This window comes from Cetorhinus maximus, chromosome 29 (genome assembly GCF_964194155.1).
Source record: "Cetorhinus maximus chromosome 29, sCetMax3.hap1.1, whole genome shotgun sequence".
Taxonomy (NCBI): Eukaryota; Metazoa; Chordata; class Chondrichthyes; order Lamniformes; family Cetorhinidae; genus Cetorhinus; species Cetorhinus maximus.
Window position 1 is genome coordinate 14,781,735 of NC_135907.1, and position 13,243 is coordinate 14,794,977.

At 49.3% G+C, this 13,243-nt stretch overlaps 1 protein-coding gene across 1 annotated transcript in view; it reads left to right on the forward strand.

Annotated features, from left to right (window-relative positions):
* tmem184ba (transmembrane protein 184ba) overlaps positions 1–13,243 on the forward strand; it is a 74,893-nt gene that overhangs the window by 44,290 nt on the left and 17,360 nt on the right. Inside the window, exons 4-5 of the mRNA XM_078531608.1 lie at positions 10,928–11,018; positions 13,136–13,211. Coding sequence (XP_078387734.1) covers positions 10,928–11,018; positions 13,136–13,211 — 167 coding nt within the window. The remainder of the gene's footprint in view (positions 1–10,927; positions 11,019–13,135; positions 13,212–13,243) is intronic.

A 13,243-nucleotide genomic window follows, 5' to 3' on the forward strand; every position in this document is an offset into this window, starting at 1 on the left:
TTAAAAATTGCATCGGGTGAGTTCAGCGTGGCTTCCCGAGCTCCCCCCACCCCTCCCGATGGCTGAGATGGGTTAAGGCAGAAAGTAATTGAACCCCGTCTCATTCAGTTAATCTGATTAGCCATTTACTCAGGACCTCTCTGAGAGTCAGTTTGATTCTGAGGTGATAGCTGACTGTTCTGACTCCGCAAGTCCATGTTGAATGAATGAGTGAGTCGGCCAAGAGATACCAAGAGAACAGTAGAGCCACTTGATGTACTAAGTTCACAGCAGCTAGTTAGCTAGTTTAGACTGCCCAGTCTACCGATGCACTAAGAGGAGTGGTTGCAATAGATTGTCCAGCAACAACATCCTCCTGTAGCACCTTTTAACCTAGTAAAACGTCCCAAGGCGCTCCCTGGCAGGACTATCCAACTGAGTTTGACACCGAGGTTCATGAGGTATGAGGGACAGGCGACCAAAAGCTTGGTCAAGAGGTTGGCTTTAAGGAGCATCTCAAAGGAGAAGAGAGGGGCAGAGAGGTTTAGGGAGAAAATTTCAGTGCTCGGGGCTGAGGCAACTGATGCGTGAGAGGCAAGATGTGGAGGAATGTGGAGATCTCGAAGGGGAAAGGCCATGGAGGGACTTGAGAATTTTAAAATCGAGGCACTACCACACTGGGAATTGATGAGAGCAGGGGAGCACTATAAAATGATCGCAATCAAATGGGCGATTACGTTGCTGTCATGTCACTCTAAGGAGTGTTTGGTCTGGAGGTTTTGCTCTCTTTGAGTTTGATGCCTGTGTACACGCTCACATCTCACTGCTCCATCCCCAGTTGGAGTAGCAATGAGCACTGTCACCGATCTTGACTGTCCATTGCTAATTTATCAGGCCGCGTATCCGACATCCAGTATCGGATGAGCAGAAAGTTCCTCCAATTATTATTGAGAGGACTGAAGCCATTGTTTTCAGTCCCCACTCCAAACTCTGCAAACCTAGCTACTGACTCCATCCCCTCCCTGGCAACACCAAGATTAAGCCAATCTGTTTGCAACCTTGGTGTCACATTGAATGTCACAAGGAAGTCAAAAGGCATCGAGAACAGGCAGGAAAGTGGCATTGAGGCCCTAAAATCTGATCAGCTGTGATCTGATCGAATGGCAGGGCCAAATGGCCTACTCCCTGCTCCTAATTCACATGTTTGTATGTTCATTTGGCCCCAAGATGATCTTCCGGCCTCATATTCCCACCATCACTAAGACCACCTATTTCCATCTCCATAAACATTGCTCAACTTCGCCTCTGTCTCAGCTCATCTGCTGTAACCACCGCCCACCCTCCTCCAGGCCTTCATTAACTCTCTACTCAACCTATTCCGACGCACTCCTGACGGGTCTCCAACATTCTACCCTCCGTAGACTTGGGGTCATTCAAAATCCTGCTGCCTGTGCCTTGATTCGCAGTAAATCCTGTTTTCCCCCATCACCCCTGTGTTCGCCGACCTACGTTGGTTGGTGGTCTAGCAATGACTTGATTTTTAAAATCTCATCGGTGTTTTCAAATCCTGCCGTGGCCTTGCCTCACCCCTGTCTCTGTAATCTTCTCCGCATCTGTCCTCTGATATCTACGCTGCTCTAATCCTGGCCTCCTGTTCCTCCCCAATTTTAATTGCTCCACCATTGGTGGCTGTGCCTTCAGTTGCCTGGACCTCGAGCTCTGGAATTCCCTCCCTACGCCTCCCGGCCTCTTGGCTCACTCTCCTGTTTTAAGACACTTCCAAGACTCTTTGGTCAAGCGTTTGGTCCTCCCACCTAATATCCCCTTACGTGGCTCCATGTCATATTTTGTTTTATAATGCTCTGTGAAGCACCTTGAGATGTTTCACTACATCAAAGGTGGCTATATAAATACAAGTTGTTGTGTTTTAACAGTATGGTGTATTTGCCATCAGGCGCTTGCACGTGCTGATGCGCTGGGATTGACACGTGAAAGTGTGTTAATGTGATGTTTGTGTTTACCATTTATTCTATTTTTTTTGTAAAATAACATTTTAGTTAAAAAGAAGTGCGATATATAAAAAATACCTGCCAGTAGGGTGTGTTAAGCCCTGGATGTATTGCCCTCTGGTGTAGAAAAAGAGTAAAGGAACCTTCTGGTTTTACACAGGAAGCAGGGGTTCAGAAGCAGATGTGTGTGTGTGTGCGTGTGCGCGTGCGTGTGTGTTCATGTGCGTGTGCGTGTGCGTTCATGTGTGTGTGCGTGTGCGTTCATGTGTTCTACCCTGGGCGGTTTAGTGCACTTTTGTTTTTAACCCTAACAATCACCCATTTGAGAAATTAGAAGGGTTTCAAAGATGAGAGATAACTATGAATTTAGTAACATGATGTTTTAACCCATGATGCTCCAGTGGAGTCAACGCTCGAATTGCTGATGGTTTAACACTTTTTTTTTTCCCCCTGAACCCAGTCTAGATCACTCATGTCAAATGAGAAAAAGCAATACTAGAGGGAATCTTGGAGTGTAACTACAATAATATGTTTTCCCCATCAGGGAGCTATGTAGAGTTCAGTCAAATGAATGCAAGTGCCATATGTGTACTGGATAGCATTAAATAGGTGTCACCTTTTTTTATAGTCATGAAAAATTCATTCAAGTAATGAATGCACAGCTGTCACCCAACATGTGTGGGTTTAGTAATGTTTAAATAGTCTTTTTAACTATTGCTTATGACTTTTTTTTTTACAACATTGCATTGATGTAGTACCTTCAATATTGTACAAAGTGCTCGGGGTGCATCATTCACCAGGATCTGTCACTGAGCCACATAAGGAGATATTAGGACAGGTGACTCAAAAACAAGGTTAAAAAGGAAGCACTTTAAAGGTGGAGAGATGGAGGGAGGGTGTTCCACAGCTTAGGACCTAGGCAGCTGAAGACACGACTGCCAAAGTGAAGGGAGGTGGGAAACTGCACAAGAGGCCAGAGCTGGAAGGACACTGAGATCTCGGATGGCAGGAGAGTTGGAAGAGGTTAGAGAAAGGGAGGGTCCATCACCAGCAGCAACAAATCCGCTATTGTCTCATGGCACTACAGACCATTCGGGTGGGGGGGTGGGGAAGGGAGTGAACACTTGGCTTGTGGCAACTTGTGCTCAACTTTGTAAACACCTGGAGTTCAGTGTACAGTTTTGGTCTCGTTACTTATGGAGAGATTCATTTGCTTTGGAAGCAGTTCAGAGAAGATTCACTAGGCTGATTCCTGGGATGAAGGGATTGTCTTATGAGGGCAGGTTGGGCCTATACGCATTGAAGTTAAAAGAAAGAGAGGCGATCTTATGTGGGGGAGACGGTGGTGTAGTGGTAATTTCAATGGGCTAGTAATCCAGAGGCCCAGGCTAATGCTTTGGGGACATGGGTTCAAATCCCATCAGAGCAGCAATATAAAGCTAGTCTCAGTAATGGTGATCATGCCTTCTATCATCGATTTCTGTAAAAACTCACCTGGCTCACTAATATCCTTTTGGGAGGGAAATCTGCCACCCTTACCCGGTCTGGCCTACATGCAACTCCAGACCCACAGCAATGTGGCTGACTCTTAAAATGCCCCTTGAAATGGCCGAGCAAGTCACTTGGTTCAAGGGCAGTTAGCAATGGGCAACAAATGCTGGCCTTGCCAGCGATGCCCGCATCCCATGATAGAATAATTTTTTAAAGTATCAGATTTTGAGGGAGGTTGACAGGATAGATGCTGAGAGGATGTTTCCTCTTGCGAGGAAATTTGGCACAGTTTAAAAATAAGGAGCCTCCCACTTCTGGTCTTCTCTGAGGGTATTTGGAATTTTCTTCTCTTCCCCCCCCCCCCTCCCCCCCCCCCCCCCACCCCAAGAGAGCAGTGGGGGCTGGGTCATTGAATATATTCAAGGCTGAGTTAGGCAGATTTTTGACTGGCAAGGGATTTAAGGGTTATGGGGGGGACAGGCAGGGAACAATGAGACCAGCAACGAACTTATTGAATGGTGGAATATGCTCGTTGGGCTGAGTGGCCTTTTCCCGCTCTTTTTTTTTCTCTCATGATCTTATGACCTTTAATGATAAACTAGTGAGTGCAGCAGACACTTAGTTATTATATCTAGGGTTCCTGGTTTTGATGCGTTTTCATGGGCAGGATTTTTCAGTCAGCATGCGGGGGTGGGCCCCACACACTGACACGTGATGACTTCGGGCGTGTGTCCCGACGTCATCGCGCAGTCCCGTGATATTTCGTTCGACGGCCGCGCGCCCACCGATATGTAAACGGCCTATTAAGGCCATTAAGAAAGTAATTTATGCCGTTGGTAACGCTGCCCGTCCAACCTTACGGTGGGCGGGGCAGGCGAAAAGGCCAAGCGGCCTTTACGTTTTTTTTTTAGGAAACCTCATCCATGGGCGGGGTGAGGTTTCCTACAGCTTTTGTTAAACAAATCAATTTTTTTTTCCTAAATGTAAAAACATGTCCCATCGCGTGTGACACCACCACATGAGATGGGGCATGTTTAACTACATTTTTCAACCATTTATTTAATGACTCGAACATCGATTCAATCCCCCTGAGGCAGCAACATGCGCGCGAAAGAGCGCTGGCCCCGACTCTCATAAGACGTAGGAGCAGAAATTAGGCCATTCGGCCCATCGAGTCTGCTCCGCCATTTAATCATGGCTGATAAGTTTCTCAACCCCATTCTCCTGCCTTCTCCCCATAACCTTTGATCCCCTTACCAATCAAGAACCTATCTATCTCCGTCTCCTTCCTCCCATCTGCTGTCCCACCGACTCTACTCCTCATGTCTTACGCTGGGCGGGCCTTAATTGGCCCGCCTGCATAAAATGGCGCGGAGCTGACCGCGGGCGGTGATCAGCTCCTCGACCACCCCCCGCTGAGCCCACCCGCCACCTGAAAAATTCAGGCCCATAGTTACAGAGCAAGTGTGAGCTAAGCTGGCCAATCTTACGGCAGCAAATATATCCTGATAATTGGTCCCAAATAGCCCTGGGGGGAAGATTCAGTAAGGATTCCCACTCTTAATCCCTCAGATCGCTCTTGATGAGGGTTCCCATTCCAGGATACCATGAGTGAACAATTCCCTGGCTTGGGCCCATGTGTTTTCTCTCCGTTTCTTCTGCCGGGCTAGAGCGTCATGAATGTAAGGGCGCGAGGGGCTGAATGGCCTCCTCGTGTGCCTATTGTCTGGACTTTGTTGACTTGCGCCATTGAGGAACCCGAGCTCAGCATTGTTGGGACTTACACTGTCGCTCAACTCAAAAAAAAGTTAGTAACGTTGTGTTTGCCTTGGCTGAAAAGAGATTAAGAGAGAGGGATTTATCGACCCCTCGCCTATGAATCAGAGGGTTGTGGGTTCATATCCCACTCCCGGAAACCAAGAACTGTGATTGTTCTCGAAAGAGTTGCAATCTGTGACTGTTGATAACTCAAAAGAGTTTCAATTAAGAGTTTGTTTTGCTTCCGTGAGTAAGCAACTCTAAATGATTAATTTTGAGGTAAAATTAGCCTTCGGCCCCACCGCCGCCCCCACCCCTTTCTCTGTTGGTATTTCCCGCACTGTAGTTGAGGTGAAGGACATGCTGTTTGTCAGTTCAGTGCATTGCTGCTGCTGTGCACTGTTCGTCTCTGGGTACAGGCGATTGCCATCTGCTGTCCACTCGGGCTCAGCTCAAGTTGAGCAGCTTGCCTGAAGCGTCTGACAAACTCCGAATTCTTCTCAGTCTTGCACCCCTTCCCCCGTATTTAATGAACGATAATTTAGCCCCCCCCCACCCCCAACCTAATGGCCCAGAGCTCGATTTTACAAACCAGGATGTTTTAATCCCTGCTCCATGCTGAGCTGGCTGATCGCAGCTGGCCTGGAATTCCAGTCGCTGCAGTTGGCTGCATTTCCCCCGCATTCCTGCTCCTAGTCACTTGTTCAGCAACGCTGGCTGGAGCACCACAAGATTGGGCACAGCGGTCTTTCTTGCCTCCGTGCAGCCACTACAGTTGAATTGCCAGTTGTTCTGTCACTGCTTGGGCATGAGTGATTCATGCTTCAAAGGATGCCACAGTGAATCAGCACCTTAGCGTTAGGGTGGAAAGAGTTAGTGGGCTGTTCAATCAGTTGTGCACATGCGTGTGTGTGTTTGCGCACACACGTGTGCGTCTGTGTAATCTACATGCTCGTGCCTCCTCTTCACCATTTGTCTCCCCCTAAACTTGAACATTTAGGGAGCTACCAGGCTGAGTTAGATAGGTTTCATGGACAAGGGAGTCGAGGGTTAAAGTGGGGCTGTGGGGGGGGGAAGAACAGGAAAGTGGAGTTCAGGTCATAAGCCACGATCTTATTGAATTGTTTAATCCTGCTCCTAATTGTAATGTTCTTGTAAATACATAAGGGGGAAATGAATAGGAGAATATACAGATAGGATGAGATGCAGAGGGGTGGGTGGAGGATTGTATGGAATGTAAACCCCACCATGAACTGTTTCTGTGCTGTGCGTTTTGATAAACAAGGGGGGTCGAGGGTTACGGGAGGCAGACGGGAAAGTGGAGTTGAGATCACGACCAGATCAGCCATGATCTTAGCAAATGGCACAGCAGGGACAAGGGGCTGAATGGCCCACCCCTCCTAAATCCTGTGCTCCTCTTTCCAATATTTGTGGAGACGGAGGGGGCGCGGCAGGGCAGTGCCATAGTGATATTGTCACTGGACTGGTAATCCAGAGACAGAGTAATGCTGTGGGGACCCAGGTTCAAATCCCGCCACAGCACATGGTGGAGTTTGAAGGCTACAAATACGACCGTGAAATCATTGTCGATTGTTGTAAAAGAAAATTGCGTCTGGAAGGAAATCTGCTGTCCTGCTACACGTGATTCCAGACCCCCACACGCAGAAATGTGGTTGACTCTTTAGCTAAAGGCTAACGTGAAGCTTGACATCTATTTGTTTATTTTTCTATTCGTTTACGGGATCTGGTTGGCTGGGCCAGCATTCATTGCCCATCCCTAGTTGCCCTTGAGAAGGTGGTGGGGAGCTGCCTTCTTGAACTGCTGCAGTCCATGTGGTGTAGGTACACCCACAGTGCTATTAGGGAGGGAGTTCCAAGATTTCGACCCAGCGACAATGAAGGAACGGCGATATATTTCCAAGTCAGGATGGTGTGTGGCTTGGAGGAGAACTGCCAGGTGGTGGTGTTCCCATGCGTCTGCTTTCCTTGCCCTTCTAGCTGATAACAGTTTTGGGTTTGGAAGGTGCTAAGGAACCTTGGTGAGTTGCTGCAGTGCATCTTGTAGATGGTACACACACTGCCACTGTGCGTCGGTGGTGGAGGGAGTGAATGTTTGTGGATGGGGCTGCTTTGTCCTGGATGGTGTTGAGCTTCTCGAGTGTTGTTGGAGCTGTGCTCATCCAGGCACGTGGAGAGTGATTTGTGACTTGTGATGGAATTGTAAAGACTTGTGTTTCCTTCAAACTCTCTGGGGCAGGATTTTTCAGTAGGCATGTGGGAGGGTGGGCGTGGGCCCAACACACCGACACGTAAAATGATGCGTGGTGAAGGGTGTGCATCCCGACATCATCGTGCTGTCTAGCGATGTTTCGTTCAGTGGATGTGCGCTGGAGTTGGCTTCGCACCCGGTGATATGTAAACGGCCTGTTAAGACCATTGATGTAATTGTTAACGCTGCCTGTCCAACCTTAAGGTTGGGCAGGGCAGGCAAAAAGGCCAAGTGGCCTTTGCGTTTTTTTAGGAAACCTCATCCACGGGCGGGATGAGTTTTCCTAAAGCTCTTATTGATTTAATTAAAAAATTTTCCTACATTTAAAAAAAACATGTCCCATCTCATCTGACCGTCAGATGAGGGGACATGTTTAAATAAATTTTTACTCCATGTATTTACTATTTTCAGTAGTGATTCGATCTCCGAGGCAGCTCAGTGCCTCAGGGAGATTGAAACACACTGTCGCGCACATGCCTGTGAAAGAGCGCTGGCCCTGACACTTTCTCCTCCCCCCCAGCTCGCATAGGTATTGGCGTCTTACGCTGGGGGGGCCTTAATTGGCCCACCCACATAAATTGGCACAGAGCCGATCCCAGGCGGCGATTGGCTCTGCATCCACCCGCACTCCTGCTAAGCCCACCGCCCCCCCACTCCTGCTAAGCCCACCGCCCTCCCCACTCCTGCTGAGCCCACCGCCCTCCCCACTCCTGCTGAGCCCACCGCCCTCCCCACTCCTGCTGAGCCCACCGCCTCCCCACTCCTGCTGAGCCCACCGCCCCCCCAACTCCTGCTAAGCCCACCGCCCCCCCCAACTCCTGCTAAGCCCACCGCCCCCCCCAACTCCTGCTAAGCCCACCGCCCCCCCAACTCCTGCTAAGCCCACCGCCCCCCCCAACTCCTGCTAAGCCCACCGCCCCCCCCAACTCCTGCTAAGCCCACCGCCCCCCCCAACTCCTGCTAAGCCCACCGCCCCCCCCAACTCCTGCTAAGCCCACCGCCCCCCCCAACTCCTGCTAAGCCCACCGCCCCCCCCAACTCCTGCTAAGCCCACCGCCCCCCCCAACTCCTGCTAAGCCCACCGCCCCCCCCAACTCCTGCTAAGCCCAACCCCCCCACTCCTGCTAAGGCCACACGCCGTCTGAAAAATTCAGGCCTTGATCCGCAACTATTCCCTGGATAATGACCATTCTAACATGGCAAAGTGGCAAATAATACCTCGGCGTTATTAGCCCTTTATAAAGGTTGCAGCCCTCAAGTATTTGAAAAACCGCTGCTCTCAATACTTGGCTCGCATTGCCTAGGGCGTGAATATATACTCCAGGCTGACGCTACAGTGCGTTACTGAGGGAGTGCTGCAATGCCGGAGGTGCCATCTTCAAGATGAACCCATGTGCTCCCAATGGAAGGTCCATGTCACTATTGAGAAGTCTTATATACTCAGTAAAACAGCTGCTGCTGCTATTACTGGGCAGGACACACGCTGAAAGGAGGCTCGGACTCTGTCTTTTCAGGGATGTGGGCTGCAGCTGAACTTAAAATTGAAAAGCTCAAGTTTGAATGAACTCGCAGCCATGTGGGGTGTTTGAGGCAAATCCCATGGATGCATTTAAGGGGAAGCTGGATAGATACATGAAGGAGAAAGTTTAGAAGGATAAGCTGATAGGGTGAGATGATTAGGGGAAGACCGTTGGGTAGTGGTAATGTCAGTGGGCTAGTAACCCAGAGGCCCAGGCTGATGCTCTGGGGTCACGGGTTCAAATTCCCACCATTGAATTAAAATTCAGTTAATAAATCTGGAATTGAAAGCTAGGCTCAGTGATGGTGAGTGTGGAACTATCATCGATTGTTGCAAAAAAAACAGCCCATCTGGTTCACTTACCCCGGTCTGGCCTACACATGACTCCAGACCCACAGCCATGCGGCTTGGTTTTTAACTGCCCTCTGAAACGGCCGAGCGAGCCACTCCGTCCAAGGGCAATTCGGGATGGGCAGCAAAGGCTGGGCCTTGCCAGCGACGCCCACATCCCGTGAAAGAACAAATGGAGCAAATGAGGAGGAGGCTGACGTGGAGCAGCCGGGCTGAATGGCCTGTTTCTGTGCTGCAGTACAATGTATGTAATGCTATGTAAACAACTTGGTGACTGGACGCTGAGCATTCAGGCTCGGGTTTGCTTCAGTGATGAGCCGAGTGTACTGTGTTCTGCCCATGTGCCTCTGAGCCCACTCCAGGTTGAGTCATTGAGCAGAAATCCATGTGTTATTTTTGGCTGTAGCTCTATGGCTTGAAGGGAAATTGTTCAGAATCTGGATTCATCCAGAAATTTCTGGAACAAAGGAAGGTTATTTGTTTCTCCCTCCCCTCCCCCTCTTTTATCTATCCCCTATTCTTCATTGGGATCTGGAGAGAATAAGCCGGCAGCATTTCCTTGTAATTATTTCTAAGATAATAATTGGACTGCTTCTCTCTTTGTCCACAAGAATGCACATCTCTTCATCGCAGAACTTTTATATCAATTTTCTGCTCAATGGAGAAGCCAGGGCTGAATAGGACTCTATGCATGTACATTTTTAGCAATGAATTCTCAGGATGTGAATGTAACAAAGCCATCTGGTCCCTGCTTACCCTGTGAAGGCACATAAGCACATAAGAACCTAAGAAATAGGAGCAGGCGTAGGCCATTTGGCCCCTCGAGCCTGCTCTGTCATTCAGTAAGATCATGGCTGATCTGATCTGATCTTGTCCTCAACTCTACGTTCCTGCCCGTTTTCCATAACCCTTGACTCCCCCATCGTTCAAGAGTCTGTCAATCTCGGCCCCCACTGCTCGAGAATTCCAAAGATTAACGACTCTCTGAGAGAAGAAATTCCTCCTCGTCTCTCTCTTAAACCCCTTACTTTGAAACTGTGCCCCCTGGTTTGGAATTCCCTCACAAGGGGAAACATCCTCTCAGCATCTACTCTGTCAAACCCCCTCAGTATCTCGTCCGTTTCAATAAGATCACCCCTCGTTCTTCTAAATGCCAATGAATACTCCGAAGGCAGGAGTGTGTGTGTGTGTGTAGGGGTTTAGAAACATCAGAGTGGCCTGATTGACCGCTTCTGATGATGGTGAGGACTCAACCACATTGGTTAGCGACTGGAGTCACACACAGGCTCAGTCTGGGCAGCAGGTTTCCTTCCCCTTATGAACCGTGGATTGTTCGTAAGCTCGTGGGCACTTGTGTAGATCCTGGGCTATCATTCGGCTTTTTCTAAAAGCTGAAAATTCGAATTCTCAAACTGCCATGGTGGGATTTGAGCTGGTCTCCTCTGTAATAGCGAAGGCGCCAAGCACCTGGTTACTGTCAGCTTCCAAGAGGCAGAAAAGCGTCGTGTTACCGTGTCATTGACTGACGGGCTTTCTCTCGTTCTCTTGCAGCCTTCGTGATCTACAACTTTCTCAGCCTGTGCTATGAGTACCTCGGAGGAGAGAGTGCCATAATGTCAGAGATTCGTGGCAAGCCCATTGAGTAAGTCTCCCTCTCCCCTAATTGCATCTTTCGCACCAGCTTCACAACCAGCAGCCTCCGGTTTTAGGGGCCTCACCACTCCCTATCACAAGCCTCATTCAATCCTGATCCCAAAAGTCTGAGGACAAAATCAGAATTATTAACATTCTCCCCCCCACCCCCCCTCGAGTTATCTGCGCCCCTCCAATTCTGACCTCACGCGCACTTCCAAATTCTGTCACTCCTTCAATGGTGGTGAGGCCTTCAGCTGCCTTGGCTTTTTAAGTTTTGGAATCCCTCCCCTACCCCACCCTCCCCCTCTCTTTCTTAAAAGGATGCTGCTTAAAGCCTACCACTTTGACCAAGCTTTTGGTCGCTAGTGCTAATATCTCCTCCTCATGTGGCTCGGTGTCAATTTTTTTTGTTTGGTAGCTCTCCTGTAAAACGCCTTGGGGTGATGCATTGTGAAAGATGTGTCTCCAAACTTGTAAATCTTCGACCTCCTCCCTGCAAGCCAAAAAAGGGAAACCACCAGGGCAGAAGCACTGCTGTGTTTGGCCGCCAGGAGGGAGAGTCTGGGGAGCCCTTGCTGTGTGGCATTTCCCAACCACACCATCTCCCGTACCCCACCCCACCCCTCCCCAGCCCACCACCCCTTCCTTTCACCAAACATAGCAGCATAAGGAAGAATTCAATGAAATGGAGGTTTCTAGCTGTATCTTAGTCCCAAAAATAGGCTGCTGGTTTAACAACTTGCTCAAGGACGAGTTGATTTGAAGAATTAGGCAGCAAGAGCGAATACAGTTGAGATCCTAAGTTTATGACGAGGGAAGTGGTTTGTTGATGTGGCCTGTAACTAATTTAAGCAAAACGTTGTTGGTAACCCTGTGCAGTTGGGGCTCAGGCAAAGTCCCAGAAGGACGCTGTCCCACAGTGATGTCCCTCTGTCTCATTGATTTATTCTTTATTGGGATCGCGATACCATCACTGACTGGGTTAATTGAGAGCCTGTATCCTGGAAAGTTTACGATGTGTTACGATCCTTGGCCAGACCTCAGGACGTTGGCGGGGGCCAGGGGGTGGAGGAGGTCCTGTTAGGGACCAATACCGTTTTGCTTAAAATAGTTAAAGGTTAAGATTTAAAGACCTGCTTCTGGAATAAAGTCACAAGATTCCATTGGTTTTGAACAAACACAATGAACTTTCTAATAGTAAAGTTAGAAATGTAAACAAATTTACTACACCTTATACTCTAGCATTCGGAAATAACATGAGGTACACATGAATTAACAGACAAACTATGGTCGGACTCCCCATGGCACAGAGTAAATGACAGATGCAGCCAATGGATTTCTCAAGAACCCACCCAGATGTTGGTATTCACTGTGAGTTGCACCAAATCTCGGTAAGACCCTGGAATCCCTTGTGAAGGAGACCATTCTGCACTTCCGAAGATCTAGCCTCTCAACTCCCTCGGAGTCGCTCCGACTCGGGCTGCCTTAACAACTGCTCTCTTCCACAGTTTGCTCCACAGGACTCCCCCCAAGCCCTGACTGCCTGGAGACTGCTCACCGCAACACCTCTGCTGCCTGGAGCCTCGTTACCCACCCTAGGTCTGAATATACGCCCAGTCGCCTGGGATTTCTTGAGCCCCAGCTCTTGGCTGCACTGAGCTCTCACTGGCTCCTGAAGCTGAACTCTCTCAGCAGCGCGGAAGCAGCAAATGGCTACTGGGGCTTTGCCTGAGCCCCAACTGCACAGGGTTACCAAATGGCTCCCAGGGCCAACAGCAGCACTTTTAGCTGCATGGAGAGAGTCACTTCCTTCACTTGCTCATGGCTAACTCGTTTTAATTTAACTTAACCGGGACCTTTTTTTTGTCCCTCTGCCTCTGTGGCACGTCAGCCAGCAGGGTGAAATTGTGTGCCCGTTCTCTCCCCCTCTTTCCTGCCCCCCCCATATCGGGGTAAAAGTCTCGCCCAGAGTCTCGACTTGCCCGGACTTCTCCAGTAGTTTGCTTTCGAGACCCTTGGCAGCCGATCAAAGAGAAATTCCTTTGAGGTTTCCAGACTCCATCTGCCGTAGTTTGACCAGATCTGCCGCCGGGAATATTTCTAATCCGACGCTCTCTCCTGCAGGTCCAGCTGTATGTACGGGACCTGCTGTCTCTGGGGGAAGACATACTCCATTGGATTTCTGCGCTTCTGCAAGCAGGTACAGTCGCACTTTGAACCTTGACCCCCAGT